Genomic DNA, 27,184 nt, shown 5'->3' on the forward strand with positions numbered 1-27,184 from the left:
TATAGCTTTCCCCATTTTGTATAAAATGTGTTTTTAGCATTTCTTCAACACAATTTAATTTAATTATCCATTAGAAACTATTAGAAATGAAGAAACTATGATGAAATAAGAATAAATGCTTATTTTGAATTATTAATTTGTTTAACTTTGGTTATTTGATAAAAAGAACAATGTGAATTCAAAATTTAAATATTCATTATGAAAAATCAAATTAAATAAAATTTTGAAATTAAATAAATATTGAATTATTAATAATAGATTTTAATAAAATTAGTTGATATAAATTAGAAAGAACAAATATATTTTATTGAATGAATGTAACAAATTTTAATTTAGGTGAGTAATGCATATTTTTCTATTATAAATTAATTTCTTTAGGACAGATAAGTAATTTGAATTTGTTTCTTTATTTAAAATAAACATAAGTAAAATTTATATGTAAAAATTGTATTTATGTAAAATAAACATAATACAGTAGAACCCCAATTATCCAAGCCTGGATTAACTGAAGTTTTGAAATTTCCAAGGTGACCCTGTAAGTGAATAGGCTACACTACTTGCCTATATTGTAATTCAAAGAGGAACGTTTAAGATAATAACCTGTATTAAAAAATTATTTGTTTTTGTTACCTTTCATCATTTGACTTCAATGTGAGACACACCATTCACAATAAAATGTAACAACAACCACCAATTATTTATTGTGACATAATCACAATGCTGGCTGCAATTTTTACTCATATTTTTAATTTACTTCATTTAAAATATATGCTCTCAACTTCAAATTAGTAGGGACTTGCCCCTGTACATTATACTTTTCTGTTAGCAATGCAGTAATGCCAGTCATCTATATAACTCCTTTCAGGGGGAAAATTTTTGAATTGAAATAACGTGACTTCTGGTTTGCATCCGAAGATCATATATAACCGGGGCTTCTTTCCTCTAATCTTTTCATGTCTTGTTTTTGAATTTCACTTATCTAACACCGTTCTCGGGATTAAGAGAAGACAGAAGGACGACAGCGGGAATTTATAGGTCTACAATTCTTTTCAAATTTCACCCCAATAATATACATTAATAAAATGCTGCATTAATAAGTGATGCAAAAATTGTTGTTATTACATACGACTAAATTCACTAAGGTATAAAAAGAAGCTTAAAAGTGCACCAAGTAGATCTTTTATACAGTATTAGTAATTTTTAATACAAATGGCTGTGGTCGTCCGTTTTATAGGAGTTTTCGTTTAACCCAGACAGCGTCGGTACACATTACCTTATAAGGTCGAGGTTCTACTGTATATATATAAAGCAATTGATTTAAAATGAAATAGATAATTATGTTATTTATTTTTTTATTTATGAATTTAGTGTAAACTACAGATTTCATAAATTAGGTTATAACGAAATTGTTTATTGCACCATGTGGGAAAAATATTTATTTCACTCTATAATCTGTAAACTTAATGCAATTTCAGTTAAAACTAACTCATTCGAAGGTAGCAAAATATTTCCTAGTAAAGTTATTTCCATTATATGATAGTTCTGGTACCTTCAATAAAGTAACGGAAAATGGGATAAGATTGTGCATGGTGTAAGAACGCGCTATCCGTTTATTTAGTGATTAAAATGTTTTTGGTAACAATGATTTTGATCACGTAATCAGTAGTTGTCACCAATGTAAAATGTATGATTTCAACTTTAGCAACAGCCTGAATTCGAAGGAAGGTAAATGAAACGTTTTTCATACTGTTCGATGTAATTTTAAAACTATATTTTTCCATCTACGGAGAATAATAACGAAATAGAAAACAAGCTAATGTGTAATGTAAACGTATATGAACTTAGCTATAGCATATAAAACTGTATATGTGCGTTCGAGCGTAGGCCAGTACTAAATCTTCATAATATCCGATTTGAGGGTAGCAAATTTTTATTAATTTTCACCATGTTCCGCCTACAAAGAAATCTACAGAAATCTATGTAAGTCCTGAAATGTCTCAGTAACTCCATCATGTGATCAACTGAATGAAATTTTTTACAATTTTATATAAAATGTTTCCTCTGATTTTATTTTTAAAAGTTAGAGGTTTTTCTTTATTCATGAAATATTTGTAAATGCACTTACAAATTCAGAGGAGCCAAATTTCCCGCAATTTGGGAAATACCCGCCTTGTAAATCCGAACCTAAAACAATTTAGGTGCATGAAGTGGTGTTGTAGGGTAAGATTGCGCGCATACGCTCTTGCTCTGCGATAGCTTTCCTTCATGGTTCATAAAAACATTATATGCGTTATTTATTTTGAGTTTAAATAAGAGTTTTTTGGTAAAAGGAAATCCGTTTAATGTCAATTGCTAACGTTTCAGTTGCTATTTAAGAATTATAAGAAAAATTTAAATGGAAAATTTTAATACGGACATCAGTCTTAATTTTTAATAAATTTTATGCGTGAAAATGTAATTTATGCTGTAGAAAAACTAAGAATTGTTACGATGTAAAACTACTTTTACCAAACCTTCGAGCAAGACTTTTTCTGCCCTGCGTGTAATAAACGTTATATGGATCCACCCACTGAAGACTAGATTCAATGCTCAAATTGTTTTTTATGATGACATGAACAATGCACCTCTTTTGAAGGAACACACTAATTCCACTGTGATCTTTGTTGACTGTGTATTCTTACCCCGCAAATGTTCATTGCTTTCGATAAATCGCTTTTATATTAATTTCGTTCCATACAATTTTGTTTCAATGATTTTAAAAAAATCTAGAATGATTAAAGAGCCTGCTTAACAGTAATATTTTTGCATAGAATTATTGTTTTTGTGTAATAGCAAAAGCGTGCGTTTTTAACCCATTTATAAACATATAAATATTTTGCATTTAAATTTGAATCTTGAATTTTATCTATAATTTTATCAAACAATTTTTTAATATATAAAATTTGAAATAAAGGATTATAAGTTTCTTAAAGTTAGTGTTTTATTTAGTAAATTAAATTTAGCTGGGTTAATCTTTTTATAATAAAGTCAAAATAATCTTTATAAAGTATTATTTATTTAACAATAAATTATTATTTTTTTTAAAAATATCAATAGGTTTAATAGCAATTTTGTGCAATATGCAGTGGTACCCAAACTTTTCGATTTGCGGGCCACAAATATTTTGCTTATTCCATTTAGGCCCATAAGAAAAATAAGCCTATTTTGATCATTTATAAATGATGCACCAAATATATTCATATCAGATTAACGTATACCGAATGTGGTCCGGAGGCCATAGTTTGGACACCAATGATCTACGAGAACGTACTGATATTTTCCAAATGGTATGCCAATTTGGTCTATTTAAGTGTCTACTCCAATCATTTTTCTTTTTTAGTGAAATTATTTAATAATTTAATGATAATAACTTTAAATTCTTTTTTTTCCTCTCTCATTTTTTAGAATAAACTTATTTCATTCTTAAAATAAAATATGTTAGTATACAATTGCACTTAGATAAGATAAATATAAAATTAAAGATTACCATAAAATATATTGGTTGTTTATGAAATTAATAAAAAATTTGCATATTTGCAAAAATTCTTTAATTCATTTTAAGCTTTTAAGACTTAAAGTGAACTCTAATTACGAGAAAATTAACGATTTTTTATTAAAATAAAAAATTAATAAAAAAATATAATATGGATTTTTTTCAAATTTCTTTGCGAAATTTGAACTTATTTTAATACTATATTTAAAAAATTAGAGTTCGGAATTTTAACATTATATTATAAAGAAATATGCTAAAACCAATTTATTTTGAAACTGAAAATCATGAATTTGCTTTATTTTATTTTATTTTTTAAACAATTTAATGAATATAAAGTATATGTAATAATGATAATTTGTAAATAAATAATGTTTTATTAATTATATTTTATGAATATAATGTGGAATATAATAGAGATTATTATATCATTTTTTCTCGTAATAGATTTTTAGTATTTATGAGCACAATAGATTCGATTACAAATCCGAAAATAACTATCAATCTGCTTCTTAATAATAATAATTACTCAATTTGTAAGGAAATGTTTATTAAAATAAACTGTTTTCTCATAAATATATTATACCAATTCATTAATTGATAATCTTAGCATTTTTTTTCCCGGATAGCACAAGATACTCAATTATAATAGATACGCAAGCGGAAAAAACAAAAAAATAATAAAATTATATAAATTGTATATTATTTCAATTAAATTAAATGCAAGTGGTTTATTATAATTTGCACTAAGATTATTTCGAAGTGTTCAATATTCCTATGTTTAGGATATTTATAAAGTGGAAATAAATAACACAAATTTAATTCTTTTAAGTGCTAATGTTTTCCTTGGCGATATTTCTCGGAAATGTTGACTGTAAATATTTATTATTCATTAATATATCATTAATTTTATTATGTCTCTTTTCCCAGATTAACAATAAAATATTACTTTATATTGTTATATTTGGTTATTTTATCTATAATTCATTAAGAACATAATACGTTAACAATAAAATACAAACTGGCCTAATGATTATTTTATTATGATTCTCTATATTGTGCCATTAATTAATTGTCAACATAGGGAATCTCGATAGTATAAATGTATTTTGTAGAATATTTCCACATTTCTAAGGACATTACTAACAAAATATTAAGAACAGAAGAAGAAAAAAACAGCCATTATTTGATAATTATTGAAAAGTAGTAGATTCTTCTATTTTATTTCTAATCGAATATAATTATAACTTAGCACCTTAATGATTTTGTGAACCTGGAAAATCAGCACTATTCAAAATGCTAATTATACTAATTAAAATAACTATAATATATTTCTTTAAAAAGATGGAAAATATTTCTAAATTATATTATGCAAATTCATATTTTTCCCTCAAAAAGTATAAATAACTTAAAATTTAAATTTATAGAATAATTTTAAAATGCAAGCTTTAATTTTATGTAAAATTGTTATTAAATTATAAATGTGACATTTAAAATAGCTTATATTTATAAAATGTAATTTCAATAATGTATTATTGATTTTATAGCTAACAGAGATTTAAACATTTAAATTATTAATTAATGAAACATGACAATAATTTAAATTTACAAGTAGTTTATATTAAAAAACGATATTTTTTTCTATTTTACATTTATATAACTATTTTAGTATTTGAAAAGCGTTGAAAATCTATATTTGTTAAATTTCTAATCATTAGTCTTATTTTTCTACAAACTATAATAATATAATTACAGTAAATTAAAAATTTAATTGAAAAAATTTAGAATTATTGCAATTATTATCTTCAGTTTATATACATACATAGTGTATATAATGTATTTTTTGTTTTCTTACATTTACAAGTATCTATGCATATGTAATCTTTATTTGCCTAAAAGGAAATTTAATTCTTATTCCTAAATAAACTAGAAAAAAAATTTTAAAAAAAATATATAGTTGTTTGCTGATATTAAATGTGTAAAGTAATGCAAATAAAAATTATTACAATTTTATTTAAAAAAGCGAGTTTTAACATATCGTTAATTCATGATCAATTTCTTAGTCGTGACCTTTTTGTCAGAGTTTCATTAAATAATCTAAAGTTTATCATTTTTCCAACTTCAGCAATTGATTTAGCAGTTTTTAACGTAATGATTAAACAATAATTTAACCTTAGTATTTGATTTAAAATTTGTTGTTTTGCAAAAATTTTAATGTTTGAATCAATTGTCATTAATTTATCTATCATTTCACGATCAAATGCTATTTATCTATTTTTGGAAACGTCGCTCCTAAATTAATGCTTTACTAGATAACTAAAACATGCTGCATACCGAAAATGTTTTCAATATTTTTATAAATAAATTCAACTTACATATTTATATGAGTACATATTAATTTTATATTGTAACGCAACAAACATGACAACGTATAAAAGTGTAAAATTTAATGATTTTCAATATTGTTTAAAAGTAATAATAGTTAAAGAATGCAAAGAATAGAAGCAATAACGCTTTCAAGAGATTCAATTTTGGAATATATTTGGAATATATAATACTCTATGTCGATATTTTTCAGATAAACATTATATGCCCGCTATATTTTCAAATGAATATTTAAAAGTGTTTAAATAATCGTTTATCATTCTTAATTTTTATACAGATTCAATAATATGGTAAAGCTGAAGTTCAGATTTTCATAAATAATTAATAATAATTATAAACCAGAATTAATTAAAGAATAAAATTCGGATATTTTAGTCAATCAAGTTTTAAAGAACCTAATACTCCTTGTTTTCAGTTGATATCGTAAAAAGTTTATATTTTATGCTAAGCCAAAACATAAAACATTTAATTCTAGTTAAACACAACACTGTAAAATAAATATATTTTTCTTGAAAACTCATTTTCACTCTGTGCAAGGAAATGTAAATGATTTACATTTTGTTTAAAAATTTTATTGCTTAACGTCTTACGATAACGTTTAAAAAGTATTGAAACATTTCATGTGTTTTGCACGTAATTTTTATATTTGTGATTCAAATCTGATGCTCTTATATTATTATTTTATAATTTATAAACTAAGACTTACCATTAAAACTTCTGATTGAAAGTTATGAAATAAAATTTAAATAAATTCAATTTATTAAAATTTCGGTTATGATTTATATGCATGTTGAATGAAAAGAATAAGCATTTTTTCAATGTAAAAAAAATTTTAAAAAAATAAAAAGCGAATTTATATATTAATCATCATTTATCAATAATGTAATTATTTTGAAAAAAAAGAAATTTATTGTTGTGACATGCTTAATATTCATACTACTACTTGTATATAGAATAAAAATACCTTATGTATTCTTTCAGTAAATATTGAATGTTAACCATGTAAATTTTTAATGACAGAAATCATTTTTTTTAAATTATTTTTGAAAATTACAAAACAAAATAGAATATAACTGTGTTATTAATTGAAAACAACATTTTACACGGTGTATTTTTTCAACACAATTGGATACTGAGTGTTAATTGTTGTTATTCCTTTGTATAATTTTATATTTTGTATAAATAGCCAACTTAACGTAATAGAAATAAGCTGCAATGATATGTAGTAAACATGTGAAATTATTCTGTAAAATTTCAGAGGCACTTACATTTTATCGTAATTCACTGAGATGGAGAAGAATATCTTACTCAGCATTAGAAAGGCTCTATTAAACAATTTCATATTAATAAAGATAAATCAAATTCCTCTTTGTAAATTTTCGGAAACAAATGAAGTAAATACATTATTTAAGCGAATTTTTGATGACAATTTATATAAATATGTATTTCAAAGTATAAATATTTTATTAAATCGAAATTTCGCCTATAAGATAATAGGAAAAATCGAATTTGTGTAGGAATGTATTTAGAACGTGTTTGAAAGCTAGATGAATAAAAGCTGATTAATACTTTAAAGATACTACAAAGGGATGCTAATTAAAATAAACTTACAAGATTGATTCTTTGAATTTGTTGTAGTGGAAGATGATTTAAACAGAAGGAAAGGATGTAAATGGCATTAGAAAGAATAATTGTCATGCTAAACAGTATATTATATACTTGAACAGAAATATTTTGAAACATAAACATGTTTATGCTTTAGTATATAAAAACTAGCTTTATTTATTAATAATTGTGATAAACATTTTTTGTATATATGCATTTAAGATTATGACAATTATCTGATTATTAAAAGTTATCGAAATAAATCTTAAGTTTTAATATTTTCCATTTGAAGATGTTTATAAATAGTCCTAAATTTATTTTTAAAGGAACTTTCAAACATTTTTCTTGTGATATAAACGACTGCTGTTTGCAAAGATTTTTTTTTTTTTTTTTTTTTATATAAATGACATGTTTTTCAAAATATTTTAAAAATATATAAGTCTATATTAAAATGTATTGAATAACTTGTCAAACATTACGAACACGTTGCGTGATATGTTGTTTTTGCTTTATTATGAATATCGTTTTAATATCAGCATTAGCATTTGGAATCTAAGAATTAACTCAAAGATAAAAACATTTTCTATTGAAAAAGCAGAATTCCCTGACTGATTTTTTTTTCTTTTGTTGTTTTTTTGTGATATACTCTATATCCTTCAAATTTTGTTTCAATAAAGAAGACATAGACAGTTTATATGAATCCCACAAATATTAGGTTACCACAAATAGAAGTCTGGAGATGTTAGGTCAGATATATATATAGGTTACTCAACACTTTTTCGCTTCATCTATCTTTCTGGAAAATTGGTCTCATAGGTAACTGTTATCCGACAATACATGATCATTTCGTCATTTTACCTGTCATTTTTGTATTTACTTAATGACATGTACTTAATAAATACTTAATGTATTTATTTGACATAAATTATTCAAAACTATTTTAATATATTATCTTGAACGCAAAGTATCGATTTTTAAATACATATTTACTCCTATATATTATTTATTAAAGTTAGTAAAATTACGTCAAATAAATCAAAATTATAAACAAAATTTCAGCTATTTCATTTATATATAATTACATAATTTCATTTTAGTTTGATTTTTATGTGCTTTTTAAAATTAATGAATTTCACTTTTTTAATATTTAACAAAAACAAATTAGATACATTATACTACTAAACATATTTTTAAGTTAAAAATCCATTTTGTAAATATGTTTTGTTTAATTTAGCCATGTTTTGTCACAAGATTGTCGTAAATTAAATATTGATTTAATTACTTCAACTAAGCTATACTGTATTTTAAAATTTACATATAATCACACTATTTTCATTAATGTTTTGTATTAATTATAAAAAAAAACAAGTAAGTACAGTGAACAGAAATAAAATCGTTTTGGAAATAATTCAAAGTATTAATATTATAATAAGAAAAACGAGTTTTATCAAAATACAAGCAAACTTAAAACATCTATTAACTTTGTAATTAATAAAAAAATATATCTATACATTTAATAAAACATTTTCAAATTATAAAAATAAAAAGCAACAAACATAAATATACTTAAATAACAAAAAAGAAATTTGTTATTATGAAAAAGTATAATTTTGATTAATTTATTCTGTAGAGTTTAATACGAAGGATAAAACTTCGATGAACTTTGTGATTCAGGAACGTTTTATATGTATGTATATTTATATACATATGCAAAGCTTTATTTAAAATACATTTGAAATAAACCTTATAAAATAATAATGCTTTGTAAAAAATATGTATTTTTATATTTTTGTCTTTTTATACAAGATGCAAAAGTACTATACTTATACAGTTGTTGTTATGGAAAAAACATGCAGAGGAAAACATAGAAGAAAGATCATTTATTTTTATGCATAAATTAAATTACAAATAAAAGCAAATACGACGAAAATACGACGAAAAAATAAAAGATAAAAATAATAATAACAACAAACACCAAACGTCGATTTACAATTGTATACCTACTTTTGCACCCCGCTGTTGATAATAATCATTAAATAAATTAATCGAAAGTGTAAGAAATATCTACAAAATAATAAACATTAATGATTAATATTTTTTTGTAAGAAGTGACGAATATTTTCTTAATGTGAATTTTGTAGGTGTAGAATTTTTATAAAATATCTGTTTCGTATGTATGTATATATGTATGAATGTGAGACTTCTATGCATTTGAATTCGTTTGAAGTTGAAGGAATGAAATTTGGTATGCTACCGTATCAACTCAGAAGAAATCAGAGCATGTTTAAAGTAAATCGGGCAATAAGATTTCCAAAATGTAGGAAAACATTTCTGTTTAATTGATGATTTTTGTTCGATTCCCTTCGGACATTAAATTTATAAACAGATTTTATTTCCCGTATTATATAATTTGATTAATTTTATCTAATTTAATTTTATTCACGATATCTTTTTTACGCTATTTTTACTGCAGGATCATCATGAAATATTTTTTAAACTTTTTGTTTTTAAATTTTTATTTCGTGACTTTTAAAAAACTCAATTTGTTAACATAAAGTAGATATAAGACAAAAACGAAACGACATTTTTAATTTTCAGTTTTGTTTGTTTGTTTTAGAGATTTTTGGATTTTTCCTTTTTGAATGGTCGATCTGATAATGAGATGACGTTTTTATAGACGTGTATGGTTTAATTTTCATTATCTTAATATAATTTTCTTCTATCTGAAGAATTTTTTAATACACCGAATTACTTGTGTTTACATTTAAATAATTTGCTTTTTTGTTCTTTTCTACTTATTCATATTCAACTCTTGAGTATTTAAAGCTAGTTTTAGTAATGTAAATTATAGAGCGAGCTACACAATATGGAATTCTAACTTAACTAACGTAAATAACAAAATAATAATATATAAATGTATGCTGTGTAATATAATCTAGTTTAGTAATAATATGATGTACTGTTACAATATTCAGAAGCAAGTAAACAAAGTAAATTAAATTAATTAAATAAAATCATATTATATTACTCTGTCTAAATAAAAATTCTAATCAAGAAGAATTTTTCGAAAAAATAAACTAAAATCATAAATTACCTTATTAAAGTAATCAATTTGTTCTAAAAAGAATATAAATGAATTTTGATTAGAGTAAGCAAAATAAATTTATGTAATGAATTACATATATAAAGCGATTCTTAATGGATAACAAGCGATTAATAACATTCTACGCTAAAAATGCGTGAAATTTAAACTGATGAAAAATGTTTTAATATATTTTATACTGATCATTTTATACAAACGAGTTAAAAATATATATGTATAGATAATTTTTGGCAATATATATTTATTAAATTTCATTAGAATGTGTTTAATCAATGCAGAATTGATTATTCGTACGGTGGTCGTCTAGTGATCGTACTAACATATTGAGGCTGTTAATATGCTTTAAAATATTATATAAACGTATATGATTTATGATAAAGTAAAATATTCTTATCAATGATTAATATATTTACTTTAAATTTTGAAAGATATTTTTCTAACATGTTCATATTTAATAGAAACTTATTAATTATAATAATCTAAAGTTGTAAACTACTGCTTTGTAAGAAAGAAAGAATTTTGAAGAATTTTTTTTTTGGAAATTATCGTTTTAGTTTTTATTATATGTTTAAAGTCTTAATTAAATGCAAAGTTCTTCAGAAAATTTAAAAAAATTTAACGTCTAGAATCCAATTACTAGATATTTTTTGAAGTGTACCCGTTAGAAATATTATATTCTTTAAATTTTATAAGTTTACTTTTATTCTGATACGTTTTCCAATAAATAACTTTTTCAAATTTATTAATAAAAGATAAGGAAGATAAAATAAATTTTTTTCTATAAATTATCTTTAATTATTATGATTAGATTAAAATAAAATTTAATAAATTGTATTCTCTCATTGATGTAATAGAAAAATTTTTATATTTGTAAAAAAACTAATTTATTTCCTGAAATAAAATGCCATTTATTTAATAATTTTATATCTGAAAAAATATTAAAAATTATACAGAATAACAATAATGATAAATTGATTTAACACATGTTAAATTTTTTCATTAAAAATACTTTACTTATATTGCGTGAGATTTTTAAAAAAATTAATATTTCAGTTATTTAAAAAATAATTTAAAAACAATTTATTTTAAAGTTGGTTTAAAAATAAAAATTTTTAATTTCATATCTGAGATTTTTGGGATTTAAAATAATCAAAACGTGTAAAAACTAAAATACGATAATCATAGTTGATTAATTCAAATAAATATTTAGACAAATGATTTGTTTGGATTGAACAAACGATTCAGAAATCGTGTCAATACAGTGGAAAACATGATTCCAAATACAACTACCCAGATATGTAAATATGGAAATATATATTAATAAATTCATCACGGCTCATTTGAGTAACTGAATTTTTATCATATTTGAAATAACATCTGGCATTAAAAATAGTCACCATATAAACACATACAAAAATTTTGTTGTAATGTACAAATCATTGTTGTTGTATATGCAATATTTGAAAATTGAAAATTCCTACGATATAAATTTATTTGCAATTTTCGGAAAAGAAATAATTCTTTTAAAAGCTTAATTTGACTATTGAATACATTTTCACCTTAAACATAATATTTCAGGGTTTTTTTTTATATTACATTTTCTGTGTAAAAAATTGATTTCTTTTATATGTTAACGATTTATATTAACAAACTAATTAGCATTAGAAGTATATTAGGACGTTATCCTTATTAAAGTGCTGTTCGAATATATATATTTTTTAAAATTAATAAATTGTGTTTTTCTTTGAGAGACGAAATTTCAACGTATAGAAAAGCGGCAAGAATATTTCTATGAAATATTCACATAAATACTTGCTAATTATTATTAAACTTCCAAATCAGCTTCATGAATTGACAATCACAAAAAAAGGAAAATAGATGACAATTGTTTAACGCAAAAAACCAAAATTTAGTAGATTCATATAATTCTAATGTGATAATTCATATATAATAAATTCGTAATTTACTGTTAATTTAATAATTTAGGATAAAAAAGTTAAGCGCACTATTCTAGTTTGAGTATTATAGATTAAGAAAAATTGAAAAATATTGTTTTAGGTAAGTTAATAATAATAAATAACAGTAATAATTTATTTTTAAGTATTAATTAATTCTTCATTAACAAAATTACAGTGAGCAAAAATAATGGAAGATTACAGTAATCTTTTTTTCACTGTGGCTCTATGAAGAAATTAGCTCGATTCTATGTACTTTTATTACATTTTGTCTATTCCATAAGGATTTTATATAAATTATAGTTTAATAAATTAAATTATATATGAATCTCATGTAAATTATGGCAATAAAGATAACAATATGTTATCTTTCAAATTTAATGAAATACTATATCTGAAAATCTTTAAATAAATAGCATCTTAATTATTTTTTTATTTTTCTTGTCTCATAATTCATTTCTAATTACTTATTTATGTTTAAAATTAAAAATTTTTAAATTATACAAAATGCCTCTTGAAATATTGAGAAGAGTCAGTTAATATATATATATATTAAACTGTATATAGTCAGTTTAATATATATATATATATATATATATATATATATATATATAAATATATATCAGTTAATATATATTATATTAACTGACTATATATTATAATAACAATAAATATATATTATATTTATTTTTTAAATATCTCAACTATATTCAAAATGTATAACTTATCTTAATTATTGTTAATTTACTTTAAAAAATAATGAATTAAATTAGTATATATGGGTAAAAAATTTTTTTTATCATCCTGTTGTCCAAATTATCTGATTTATAATGATGGACACTATATTGAAGGAAAGGAAAAATATTTTTCATCATTTTTCACCATATTTGATTTATTTCAGTATTGAAAAATAACTGTAACAAGTGACTTTAGAAGATATGAGAGCTCACATTGTTGTTTGATGGCTGGGACCATGTTCAAATTGATAAATGCATTTCAAATTTCAAGGCATGTGGTAGAACTCTTTAGTGGCATAGATGATGAAAAATTGATTTTATTTTTATTTTTTTTTTGTTTGTTTTTAGGATACAACAACTATATAATTGAGAGAGAGTAATCAAGATTTAAAAATTTTTAGCTAAGCAATATATAGCTAGCAAAGTATATATATGAAGCAATGTATTATATTGCTTTAAATATTTATTTCTATTTATAAAAATAAGTATATTTGGTATGGAAGTATATTAAAAAAAATCATTTGCCTGTAAAACATAAATAAACATTTTTCAAAGTTCTTTTTTTTGAAATCAGAAAGAAAAAAAGAAAAAAACTTAGAACATGTGATAAAATTCTCTTGATTATCTCTTAGTTTTACTTATGACTTGTCTTGTTACATTAAACATGCACTAGCATGTACTTTCCTGGTTCATTTTCCATCCTAATTACAACAATTGGCAGTATTAATGCTATAGCTACTTGCAACTACTGTAAATCTTGACTGTGACATCTATTGAATGTACTATACGTTGAGGACATTAAAAGTTTTATCATTTTGATGATATGTTATAAATATATGTAAAAAAAAAAAAACTACGTGTAGCTTTAAAGGTTAAAAGTAGCGGTAAATAAATTCATAAAAAAATATAATTTTTGATCCTGTTGAGAAAATTCGTTTTTTCTTCTAATTTAATGGCAAAAAATACTGCTTACCTGTTATCTATACTATATTTAAAAGAAATTATCTAAAGATGGTATTAGTATACTAAATTCAATTTGTCTTAAACAAATCTTCCTTTTCTTGTTTAATTATATGAGAGGTAAATCTGATAAGGAGAAGAGCAAATTGTTTTAATGAAGATATTCAAGTTTTATATAGAGAAACATGTTTTATGTTTTAATTGGAAAATTAATTAGAATTGAATAATTAATAAAACATGTAGCTGAAACAAATCAATTTGTGATGCTGAAAAACTACTTGTTTTTTTTTCCTCTTGCAGAATCTTAAATTTATTAATGCAGCTAAAAAGAAGCAGAAGCTATTTTAAACAGATATATCGCTGATCTAATCGATATCTAAGGCAGTAACTCTTATTATCCAACAAAATATTATTTTATATTTTCATTAATCTTTCTTTTTTCACTTTTTAATTTCTATATAACTATTATAATTTAACTAGATTATCAATTTAAAAAAATAATTAATACAGGAAGAATTGTTCTGAAATGAAATATGTTTAAACGTTATGATCATTTCCTTCATTTTAATCAGGTTATTAATTAATTTTGTCAGAATTATTTTATTTTTCAGTCAAAATTGTAATTTTGCCTTAATGATTCTCATTATTAATTAACTTTAGTTTTATTTTTATTTTTTCCTTTTTGTTGTCTGCAATCATTGACTAAACAGTGGAGAAATGTATAAGTATTCATGCTCTGTTATGTTAAATATTCATTAAAACGTATACTTATCTACAAAATACATTATTTTCTGGATTTTTTAATGGAAAAAGTCAATTCTGTCTAAAATCTAAAATATTTTATTTAAATTTTACATATATTTTTCATTAGTTGAATAATAATTTTAATTTTAATTAATTAATTAAGTTGACTACTGATACGAGTGTTAATTATCTCACAAAGATTCTTAATAAAATGAAATAAATAAATTAATAAAAAAATGAAGTACTAAAAGAAGTTCAGTTTTATAAATTTAAAAATATTTTTTTTTTATTTTAAAAATTTATTTAAAATGTCTAATTTTTTTTTTCATAAATTTTAAATTATTTGAAGAATTTGTATATATGTACTATATAATAAGAAATATGTTATATACTTCTTATTCTCTATATGTATATAAATTTTGATTATTATTTTTTCACTTACTCAAATTAAACTCTACTACCATTGTAAGAAATGTCACGCAGCAAGCAAAGAAAAATTGTCTCTTCTAACATTTTATTATTACGTGATACAAACTTCTGTAACACTCAATGTTCACATCGCAGCACAGATTTTTAGCCATTTTAAGATGTCGGATGAAGAACTTTTAGTCACAAGTGCAGTTTTTTCTATAACTACTGTTTTGGTAAAAGAACAAAAAAGAAATTTTTAAAAATATGAGAGACGAAATTGTTTCGAGAAGGACAAAAATTTAATAGAAATCGATTTAGGATTTGTGCAGTTCATAAATCGTATATTGTTAAGTTATGCGAGTTGGAAATGATTTTACAACTACATACTTGAATCTAAAATTTTATTTGTTTGATTTGAAATTGTTTTTATATGATGGATTTTCTTCCTGTTTCAAAATATTCATTAAATTAGATCAAGTTTTCAAGCATTTTTTTTTTAAATGTTATTGTACTCTGTATCAGTTAGCACAATGAAAAAATTTTTTCTTTTATAAAAATGTATTAAAATTCGCATCCTGGTCATCGTCATCATCTCTTCATATCACGTTGTGATTTTCAATTCCGCAACCGAATTATAAAGTTATCATTCAATTCGAAATTTTCATAATAAAATTATTAACTCTGATATTCTATTACAGATAATACTTGTACTGTTTCTTTACTAAGTTTATGCTTAACAAAGAACATATTAATATAGTTTTTAATGGTGTATAAAACACTAATTTTTATTTAGCATCGACCGCAGCTACGTGTTTAAATATTCATTATTTTCTTTAATATTTAATAATAAAATTTTGTTGATAAGACGTACAGTACAGTACAGTACCGTTAACAATAATCTTGTATGTGTATAAGCATCTGGAGAAATAAAATAATCATTATTTTTAATTTAAATCATCATAGTTGTAAAGTAAGAGATCTTTTAATAAAAAAGTTACAAGGACAAAACAAAGACAAGTATTATTTTTCTTGTTTATCATAATTTGATCATTTGAATTACAGAAGTGCCCAAGTATTTGTGATTTTCTTATAAAATAATAATAATTTCTAATTTTTGGGCACGAATAATAATATTAGATTTGTGCATGAGTTTTCAATAATTTAAAATTTAAATAAGTGGAAATTCATACTTAAATCCAATATTATTTATTTGATAAAATTTTAAAATAATTTTTGGTTTTTTTTATAAGAGAGAATTTTACAGATATTTTAATAATTTTATTTTTAATTTAGGAACTGTGGAAACTCGGCCGTCTTCATATTTTATTTTTAAATTATTAGATTATATATTTTATTAGGCATATAAATCACATATCTGTTTTAAAAAATGGATCTAGACTGAAAATTAAGTCTAATCTTTAATAAAATTCAAACCATGTCTTCGGTAAGGTAGTCAAAAATGAAATTGGAAAGATCTAAAAAAAAGTAAATTAAGTTCGGAAGCAAAGCTCCATCTTGTCATATTAATATTGATATAATAATGTAAGAAATATTTCGATGATCGACTGCATGAGATAAGACTGATATATGATGAATGTAAATAACAAGTAAATAAATGCTCTGAAAAGAAAAATTGCATAATTATTCGGTATTATCAAAAGGTAGGCTTATGTATATATCAATATTTCATGATTTTTACTCGGTCAACAGCGCATCCAAAGAAAAAAGTTTACTATTATTGCTGGATATTAAAATAATATTTTGATATAATTAAATGAATATTTTAAATATAATTAATTGTTAGGAAATAATATAGATATTAAATAACTTGTAGCACGATTAATACGTTAGGACATACATCATTATAGTATATATGGTGTCTGATGTTAAAATGACCGAATGATGTAGCCTACTTCTGATTTATTACTGAAAAGATTTTGAGTTTGGAACACATTTGGATTGGATATATGGAATTTGAAGCGAAAATAATATAGCAGTCTATGATAATGTTTAAACTTTAAAATGGGATCAAAATTGACTCTGTGTACCTGAGAGGCCTATATCATTCGTTACAGATCTACTCATACTTTAGAAGTATTTCCTTGCAATACAAAATTCCGCACAACTACACAATTCTTCTCGCAGACTGCAAACACACCACTCAATCTTCACGACAGAGAAACTTTATTAATGACACTATTATTGACAATGCGGAGAAATTGCAGTCTTAGACCAAAATATATTTTTTGTAAAGAGTTTCAACGATCCTTAGACTGAAGATGATAGGAAAAATAAATACAGAATTATGTTTGCATTCAAGAAGAAAAATATTCAGAACTTTAATTTAATATTAACAATAATTATAAAAATATCTATGATAGATTGTGCAATGCAGAATTATTGACATATTTTGTAAATTATTTTCTCTGTAAGTATATAAAAATAGATAAAAATTTCATTAAAATGGCATCAATCAAATGTCATTTATTTTCTAAATAAATTAATTATACGAATTCGATTTTTATCACTGCTATTTAATTATCATCATGCTTATAATAAAATTTTAGTTCCCAAGTAAAAATTTGCACTAGTTTCAACAAAATAAAAATAAGTTACTGTACGATAAAACCTTTGAACCGATCTTATCTGAAATGTGTGTCCATTTAGTCCGGTTCCGTTACTCAACTATTGAAAGTCCATTATCTTCTATTCTTACACATTCGGATTAATATAACATCCACTCTTGGCGTTATAATGGTTACATTATATTTTCTATTTCCATTTTTTTTAAGATTAAAACTAAACGGTACTACTAACAGAAATTTTTACATCATTAAGTTTTTTCTGAATGTGTCTTATTAATCATGTGACTAAAATCACATTCCCCTCGATCACAATAAATTAACGTAATAAATCTTGTGTATAAACCAATTGTATTTAAAAGATAAAACCTTATATGATTTTGAAAAACGAGATATATCTTTGACTCTTTGGTTGTATTTTTAAAAACTTGAAAAAGAATAAATATGGAATTGAAGCATGGAATATGAAAGAAGTAAAAGAGAAATTTGTTAGATAGTATAACTGGATACATAGAGTATAACTGGAAAAGGAGAGGGCAGGATGCAGTGTCCTGAATGGAACCATAGCGATCTAGATGGATCTGTTGCATGGGTAAGAGTACGTGCTGGTGTAGGTGTTTGATAAGTAAGAGCTGAAAGGTTTCTTGCAGGAATACATTTATAGAATGAGAGAATATTTTTGAATAAGACCTAAAATCAAATTTTAGACTCTGTTTGTGGCATTGCATATGCAATTGTGTATACGCTATGTCCATCAAAGCACACTATATTAAATAATTTTGTTAAATGATGATTATTATTATTTATCGTAAAATATAGAACACGACTAAGAAATATAAATGAGATTTTTACAAAAAATAAAAAATAAATAAAAAGTAATAAAAGATAATTGAAATTTTTAAATTCATTAATTACAATACTACGTTAAGTATCAAAAGTTTTATGTAAACATTTAAAAAATATTTTTAAAAAATGAATGATTTTAAATAGTGAATAAATATATAATAGAAATTTAAAAACAACATGCATAGTGATTACAGCTATATACAAAGTAAATTAAAGTAAGAATTACGTTAAAACATGATTAAGCTATTTAATTTGATTTAGAAAAGGATATTCAGAACGTGGGAGTATAGTATCTAAAGAAAAATCGTAGAAAAATAATAAATGAAGTTTGCATTGATTTGTGTAAAATAGAGGTCAAATCAGATTTCATTGTAACAAGTAAAAAATATCCGAAAGTTTCGTATTGGTGGATTTTAAAAAAGGAGTATACTTTTGCAGAGATAAAGGAATAAAACTTTTGGAAATAAATAATATATCAGTTAAATCTAATATCGTGTTTTGAATTGCTATTAACTCGAAAGATTAATCTCGTGTATGGATAATGTGACGTATTTGGTTCTTGTATAATTTGCTTCGAGGTATATTCTAATTAACAGTTCTTAAATCCATTAACTGCAAAATTTACTTCTCATTTAGAGATATAAATTAAATTTATTTTAAAAGAAAGTGTTTAAATTAAATTTAGTATAATTTATGTAAATATATCTTTTTTTCGGTATTTATTTTATTTTTAAGATGACCGAATCTTCATTTACGTAAATGATTATTGGCCTGTAAGCTAATTTTCGATTTTTTAAAATTAAAAATATATTTCATTTTTATATGTAGTATATTTTATTTTTATTTTACATTTTTAGAAAAAAGGTAGCAATCAGTGGAGCGCTTTTACCAGCAGAGAATTCTCTAATTTCAGAGCTAACATTTTAGGTTTGGTAACCTATTAAAAATTAATTAATTGAAACATAAACGAAAATTAGATCTCTAGACCACAATTTTTTGTTTTTACTCGCTTTAATTAAATATTCCTTTCTGACGTTCGAATTTTTCTCTTGCGAAATATTTGAGAAATTATATTTTTTATACAAGTTTATAAAATTTGATCAGTAACATAAAAATATTTTTAAATTTGTTATTGTAAAGATTTTTCATATCCTATTTAGTTTTTCCAGACTTTAGATTAAAATTAGATTAATGTGTTTTTCGAAAATTTTCACATAGTTTAATTTAATATAAAAGCGAAAGAAATTCTTCGCAGAGGTGTTTAAAAGATTTTATTTAAAATTTTACTTCTGGATTTTCTATCTGGTTTAAGTTTATGGTGCAATGACTGAGGTTCTAGATTTTCGGAATTGGTCCAGTTTGCCTAAGAAGTTAGAGAGAACGATGAAATTTTATAGCGACACTTTAACTGTACTTGAAATTGGAATGTTTAAGCTTTTATTGCAAAATAATAGATATAGAATATTGCGATTAAAAATATTTATCTTTGCTTTTTATTTATTTTATCTAGGGAAAAAATTCTTTAATATGTTGACTAATTCTCAAATTTAAATAAAAGTTAAAATTGTATTAAGGCTTTAACTTACAGTTTAATATTTTTATAAATAATGCATGATCTTTCGCAGTAAGAACGATAAATGCTATTTAATTATTATGAAAATGCATAATGAATGAAAAATATGTTTAAATTCTGAAACGTTTATATGTTGAGCAACACTTTTTTTCCCTATAATAATTTAACCATGCACCGAAAATTGACGGTAATATAATTTTATTCTTTACACAAAAAGCATCTCATAAGAAAAATCATAAAATAAAATCTTGCTAGAAGCATTAATAAGCCTAAGAAAAATAACGCTATAAGTTACTGCGGGACTACAAGTATTTTCTCTGGCAGCCATCTAGTTCGAAAGAACGGAATACGTTTAAATAATAGAATAATACATTACAAGTTTTGTTGTCCTAGCATTAATAGTAAAAGAAGGTAGTTAAATAAGAAACTATATTAATAAAATACAAAAGAGAACTATTTACAAGCTACTGGTAATTAATAAATTATGTGTAAGACTAAAAGATGAACGAGTCTCTGTATAATGTCGGGAATACCGCTTGTCCTAGACACTAAAAATATAAAGGAAGTTTTTAACTTAAAATATTTATTCAAACTGCACAAATTAAAAGTTACGTTATTGCTTGCTTCCGAGTCTGTATATATTTCAATTTACTGTCTGCAGAAGATGGTAGCAGTTTGTGGATTGACGATAGCGGTTATATCCCGAAGAGACTTGAAATTTTTTTTTATGCGGGTTAGAGTTGTTAAAGCAACTGAGTCGTAAAAATTAACAGATACTTATCGCTTATTTTATTGTTTATTAACAGCCTTATCGGTTTTGATTTCGGTGAATTATTTAGGTTTTTATTTATATTTTACTTGTATATGAAAACTGGGATTATATTTTATGATGATGAATATTATTATAGGTATTTAACGTTAAAGTTGCTTGCATCATGATTTTCACGCTACATTTCCTAAATTTCTACCTTATCTAAAGTTTAGGTTCCACAAAACACTCTCATGGATAATCTTAAATTCTTTGTTCATGTTACTAAAAATGTTAAATATATTTTATGATTTAAATGTAACAGAATATAATTACATGTTTTTATTTAAAAAATATTTTTTTATTCTGTTATTCTTATGTACGATATATATATTATTATTATTATGAATGAATGTTGTAAATGACTGTTATTTTTATAAATTGCTAATTGTCTGGAAAAAGTTACACGTGTTCAAATTAATTATCAGTTATTGCGGTATAAATACATCAAAAATAGATACGAAATATATTTTTTCTAACTACTTCTCAAGTCTCTCTCTTGCATATCTTCTTATGAATAATTATATTTTATGGGAATAAGCACAAAATTGCTAAGTAGAACTCATCACATCGGAACACAATTAGATGAATAAAAATTAGACTTTATTTTGTACAATGGAACGGATATGCATTTCGGGATGTCTGCCCCTCTTCAGTCCATATTGTACATTTGTTAAAACTACGGAATAAAATTTTATTTTTATTATTTCCGTATTTTTATTTTATTCTGTAGTTTTAACAAATGTACAATATGGACTGAAGAGGGGTAAACAGCCCGAAATGCACATCCGTTCCATTGTACAAAATAGTCTATTTTATTCATCTAATTGTGTTCCCGTGTGATGAGTTCTACTTAGCAATTTTGTGCTTATTCCCAAAGAACAAAAGAACGAACAAGAAGCAATTAAGTATTAAATTATATTTTAATTAGACATAAATATAACAAAACATAATTGTGATATTACATATATCATATAAAATTTATGTAATATTCGAACATAAATTCGTAATTTGTTTGGCTTTTATGTTAAAGTATTTTTATTTTATTATTCAAATGAAAATGCAAGAAAATAAGAAAACGTTTACCGTTACAATTACAAACAGAACTAATATCTTAAGAGAAAATGATTGTTTTGACAAACGTTTTCAAAATGTTAAATGGATCTAACAGTTAAATGGATCTAAAACGTTTGTTCAAAAATTCGCTGCTAAGTTTTATTTAAAAATAGAAATATTTATATAACATAAACTAATATTTTCTCTCTGAAGACGAAGTCACTAACTTAAAGATTCCGAGTTAAATGAATAAACTTAATTAGCGTATTTTTCGTGAGTTTCGTTAATAATAAAATTTGTAGAATAAATATTTTAATATATTTTAATTAAATATGCGTGCATGTGTAAATTTAGATACTATTATTATATAGATTATACATGAAGTTTTGTTGTTTTTAAAAATAAAATATTTAGATTTTATTCACATTTTACTTGTATACGAATTGTATATGTTTATGTATAGTTAGATTACTTTATATTCAATTTAGAAATGTCGCACTTGGAATGTAAAAAGCATGTAAATACAAAAGTTTTGTAAATAATTAAGAAGTGTTATTTATTTAAAATAACATAAATAATGTTAAAAAATTATCTAAGAGCTTCATTGAAATGAAAGAATCTGAATTCCGAGTTTAAAAAATACTGAAATTTCAAACTTAAATTCTCATTATCGTTTTTATTAAGTTGATATTTTTTAGTATTTTGCCAGTCATAAAAATTGTAAACTTCAAGGAATTTTGTTAATATTTTAAATGTTTTTCTGTACTGTTATGTCAAAATATATATTTATTTTATTTCACATAAAAATTTATGTTTGTTTAACATTCGCAACTGATAGATTAATAAGATGTTAACAGAAGCCAAATACGAAAAATGAATTTGTCATTTAACTTCATCATAATAAAAGGGTGAAAAAATTATAATTAGAAATGTTCGTTTATTTTATTTTTTTCTTTAAATCTTTTTTTCTTCTTCTGAATAAATTTTTAGTGTTAATAATATAGTAGTAGTAATTTTAATTGAATATATTTAAATTGAAAATTTGTATTGATTTGGGTAGAACAAAAGCAACTTAATTCAAAATAAAATGAATTATATAATTTCATCTTCAATAATATAATTGAGTAATTTAGAAATTTTCATATTAATAATTTCGTTCATCAAAATTCTTTTGCTATATGGAATAAATACATAAATTGTGTATTATAATTTAGAATGACGGAATCTAACTGGCTAACTTAATTAAAGTTTTTTAAATAACTTACAATTTCTATATATATATATATATATATATATATATATGAACTTGATATTTAAAAAATAACGCCAAGATTTATGTTTGCAGCTTCAAGAATTAGATATGAAATCACTCAGGGAAATATAGGCGGAGCATTCGCTGTAAAGAATGAAACTGGTGCTATATATGTTGCTGGTCCTTTGGATTATGAAACGAGAAAAGAGGTAAATAATATGTAAGGTCGGAAAACGCGTCGGTTACTTTATATTAAGTATGTTTATAGCAAGTTAACTGTGTTTATTTATCGTTTAAATCGGTAATTCTGAACAAAAATTATACAGTAGAAGATAAATATTAAGTAATCTGTATATTTTTACTGTTGAGTTTTTAATAGTATAGTAAAAATAATGACTATTACACTTAACTTTTCCTGTTACTGTTTTATTAATGTAATTAACATTTTTTTCGAATTGGCGGTTGAGAATCGCTATTTTAGATGATATCGTTATAAGTATAAAGTATATACATAGACCTAATTTTTGTAAATATTTTATATAAGTTCTAGAGTTTATCGCGTGTTTTATTTTAATGCTTAACCTTATCTATTGACTTACATACAAAATTTTAACTGTATTGAATCACATCTAGAAAACTTATTGTGCCCAAGAGAAAGATTGAATCACTGCTGAAGTGATTTGACCAGATGAGCTGGAAAAATTTATAGCAGAATTTACTTGATAGTCATATTTATGTTTTGGATCTATTACTAGAATGTTGTTTAGTATAATTTTTTTCCGTATAATCCGTTGGAAATTTTTTCTAGTATTTTTGCGAATGGCTTAGCTATTTCAGAAGTTGCTGATTCGTGCAACACTTGTTCCGAATCGAAATTTCGACGTGTGGTGTCTTAAACAATATTGCCACTTCCCAAATCCTTTGTAGTCTATACTAGTTTCCTGCTGGAAGATCGATAAAATTCGTAAGAGACAGTCCATTTTCGCGTTTTGCACACACAAATGCCACCACCACTTTCTTTCCTAATTTTATAAAACGCTTTTTCTTTTTTGATTTAACTATATTTTTCTTTTTTTTTCACTATCGAGTTTCAGTTTTTGTTTTAATCTTTAACCTGGTGCAGTACCGAATATTTATCTTATAAATATTAAATATTGCGCGTTGATTATCACAAAAGACATTATTTTTGAATATCTGCTATCTAATATAGTTTCTTATCTCAGTATAATGATCCATAATTTTTAATATAATTATTTAATAGCTTTTATTTAATGAAATGATGTGTACGTACAGTACATTCGCACATAAACAACTATAGCTCTGATTTATTTGACTGTTAAAGAAGACTGCATTTTCTCACATGATCGAAAAATTAAGACAAATCATCGGTTAGTTAAACGTCGTGATAATGACGATGTAATTTAAATTCGTCCATTTGTCTTTCTGAATCATGGAGAGTAGATATTAAGTGATGTAAAGTTTATTTTATTTTGTTTTATCGTAATACAGTGTTTAGATTTATACAAGTAAAAATGCAGAATATAATTATCAATTGATTCGTATTTGAATAATTCTCATTTCACACAATATTATCTTTAATTTATTAATAGTTCAAAATTATTCTCTTCTTGTTTTATATATTTCTATATATTTTATTCATAGTAATTTGTACAGAAACGCAGATGAAGTACAGTAACTTATTTAATTGATTACAATTGTCTTGTATAGTCATGATCTACTTAAGAGTCCATTGATTGCACATAACCTTCATTATTTTTTTATCTAGACGTCGTAAAAACTACTAATGGGAAAATCATCGGATTTGTTTGATTTCAGATAATCGTAAGTTCTATAATCAATAAAGGCAAACGTTAAAATGATTTTTAAGATGTCTTTTCGCACTTTATGTAACCTGATTCTTACCGAAAACTTCACAACCAATGAACTTCTGGTAGCCTACTACTATTTCGATTGCTTTATTGGATTCGATTTTTTGCCGTTTTTCAGCTCACGTTGTCAAAGAACTTTAGCATCCGTTCATTCGGGTCACGATAACTGAAGTTAAAAGATCGAATCGTGCTCAAATTTTGGGTGAAGGTCAAATAATGATTCTGAGATTCTGAATGATGCGTACGCAAAAATTATTCTTGTGTTATTTGGAATGCACTTATACAAGTTCGTAATATATATTGAAAGTTTTATGAACATATATTTAATTTAGTTATCTAATGAACACTGACATTAAAGAATTATAATTTTTTTTATTTGTAAATAGTAATTGTTTATTATTTTATAATTTTATTGAATTTTGTTAGAATAATCAATGTAATAGAATTTTAAATTTAAATTTTTTTTTATTACATTAAGCTTCTAATTCTGTATATAAATTAAGTTTTTAAGTCTATAAGTTTTTGATGAAAACATTTTATAAATATTGAAAATGTATTTAATTAATTATATTTTGAATTCATTTATTACTTGTAATAATTAATTAGTTTTTATAGGCTAATAAGTATAAACTAACTTTTTTACAGTTTTATAAACTTTTAATTAATTAATTATATTAATATTTAAAAATGAATTTATTAAATACTTAAATGAAATTGATGAAGTAAAATCTTGCTATCAAAACTAGGAAATGATTAAGCTATTTACTGTCATAAATATAGTAATAAATAGCTTGATATTTGAATCGAATTAATTAAATTAGAATATATATTTATCTATAATACAAGTTAAACTTGCGAAAACCGAAATCGTGCTGTATCGAATTTTTTCCACTTTGGACAGGCTTTTATTTATTTATTTATTTAGTCTTTAAACTATATAAGATAAATATCGCACAGTTACGTTAGTTTTTATAGTAAAATCACTTTTATTATTACACAAGAAGAAATGTATTTCTAGATTTAATTCAAAGTAATCCAAAGTGATTTCTACTAAAAATTACTGTTCGAGTGCAAGAATTGAGCACTGTTCGATTCTGGAAATTTATCGTTGTTTCCGAGAGCTTGTGCTAGATATTTGAATATTACGAGTTCTCGGGTGCGGTCTTTAAGAACTCAAGCTAACAAGCCAATTTGAGTACTAAAGAACTAGTGTCACGCTCTGCCGTCGGAAATTCTAATCGCGTTACAGTAATAGAGTTCAAGTTATTCTGTAATCCCACTTCTCGAGGAATTTTAATACTTCGTTGACTTCGATTACTATGTTATCAACAATGTTAATCAACTTGTTCTCGAATACTCGATACTAGTTAGTAAATAACTACTACGTACGAGACAAATTGACAGAACTATATTATCTTATTCTCATTGTTTTCAACGAATGTAATTCGTTACGAAATATAAAACTTTTTATATCGTTCTTATTTATGCAAAAATTTCATTAATATCGTTTTCCTTTTAATTATTATCAAATTAAAATTTCTCTGCTTATAACAGCACTTCATTAAGTTCATAAATATGAATTAACTTTTCAAATAGACGTGCCCAAATTCTCAATATTCCAATATTGTGACGCTTGAAATTTCCAAGTTGTGATTTAACCCCATTATAGTAATTTTAAAAAGGGTTACTTTAGCGTAAAAATTTATTCAATAATAATGCAGATTATTAATTTTATAGATTGTGCTGAAT

General features: G+C 23.6%; 1 protein-coding gene across 4 annotated transcripts in view; it reads left to right on the top strand.

Annotated features, from left to right (window-relative positions):
- The window catches only part of LOC136982976 (neural-cadherin-like), a 420,472-nt gene that overhangs the window by 275,514 nt on the left and 117,774 nt on the right, over nt 1-27,184 (top strand). For all 4 annotated transcript variants that reach the window (XM_067279558.1, XM_067279559.1, XM_067279560.1 and 1 more), the window contains exon 16: nt 23,640-23,755. In XM_067279558.1, coding sequence (XP_067135659.1) covers nt 23,640-23,755 — 116 coding nt within the window. The remainder of the gene's footprint in view (nt 1-23,639; nt 23,756-27,184) is intronic.

The sequence above is a fragment of the Centruroides vittatus genome, unplaced genomic scaffold (genome assembly GCF_030686945.1).
Source record: "Centruroides vittatus isolate TY-2023 unplaced genomic scaffold, ASM3068694v2 contig_875, whole genome shotgun sequence".
Lineage (NCBI taxonomy): Eukaryota > Metazoa > Arthropoda > Arachnida > Scorpiones > Buthidae > Centruroides > Centruroides vittatus.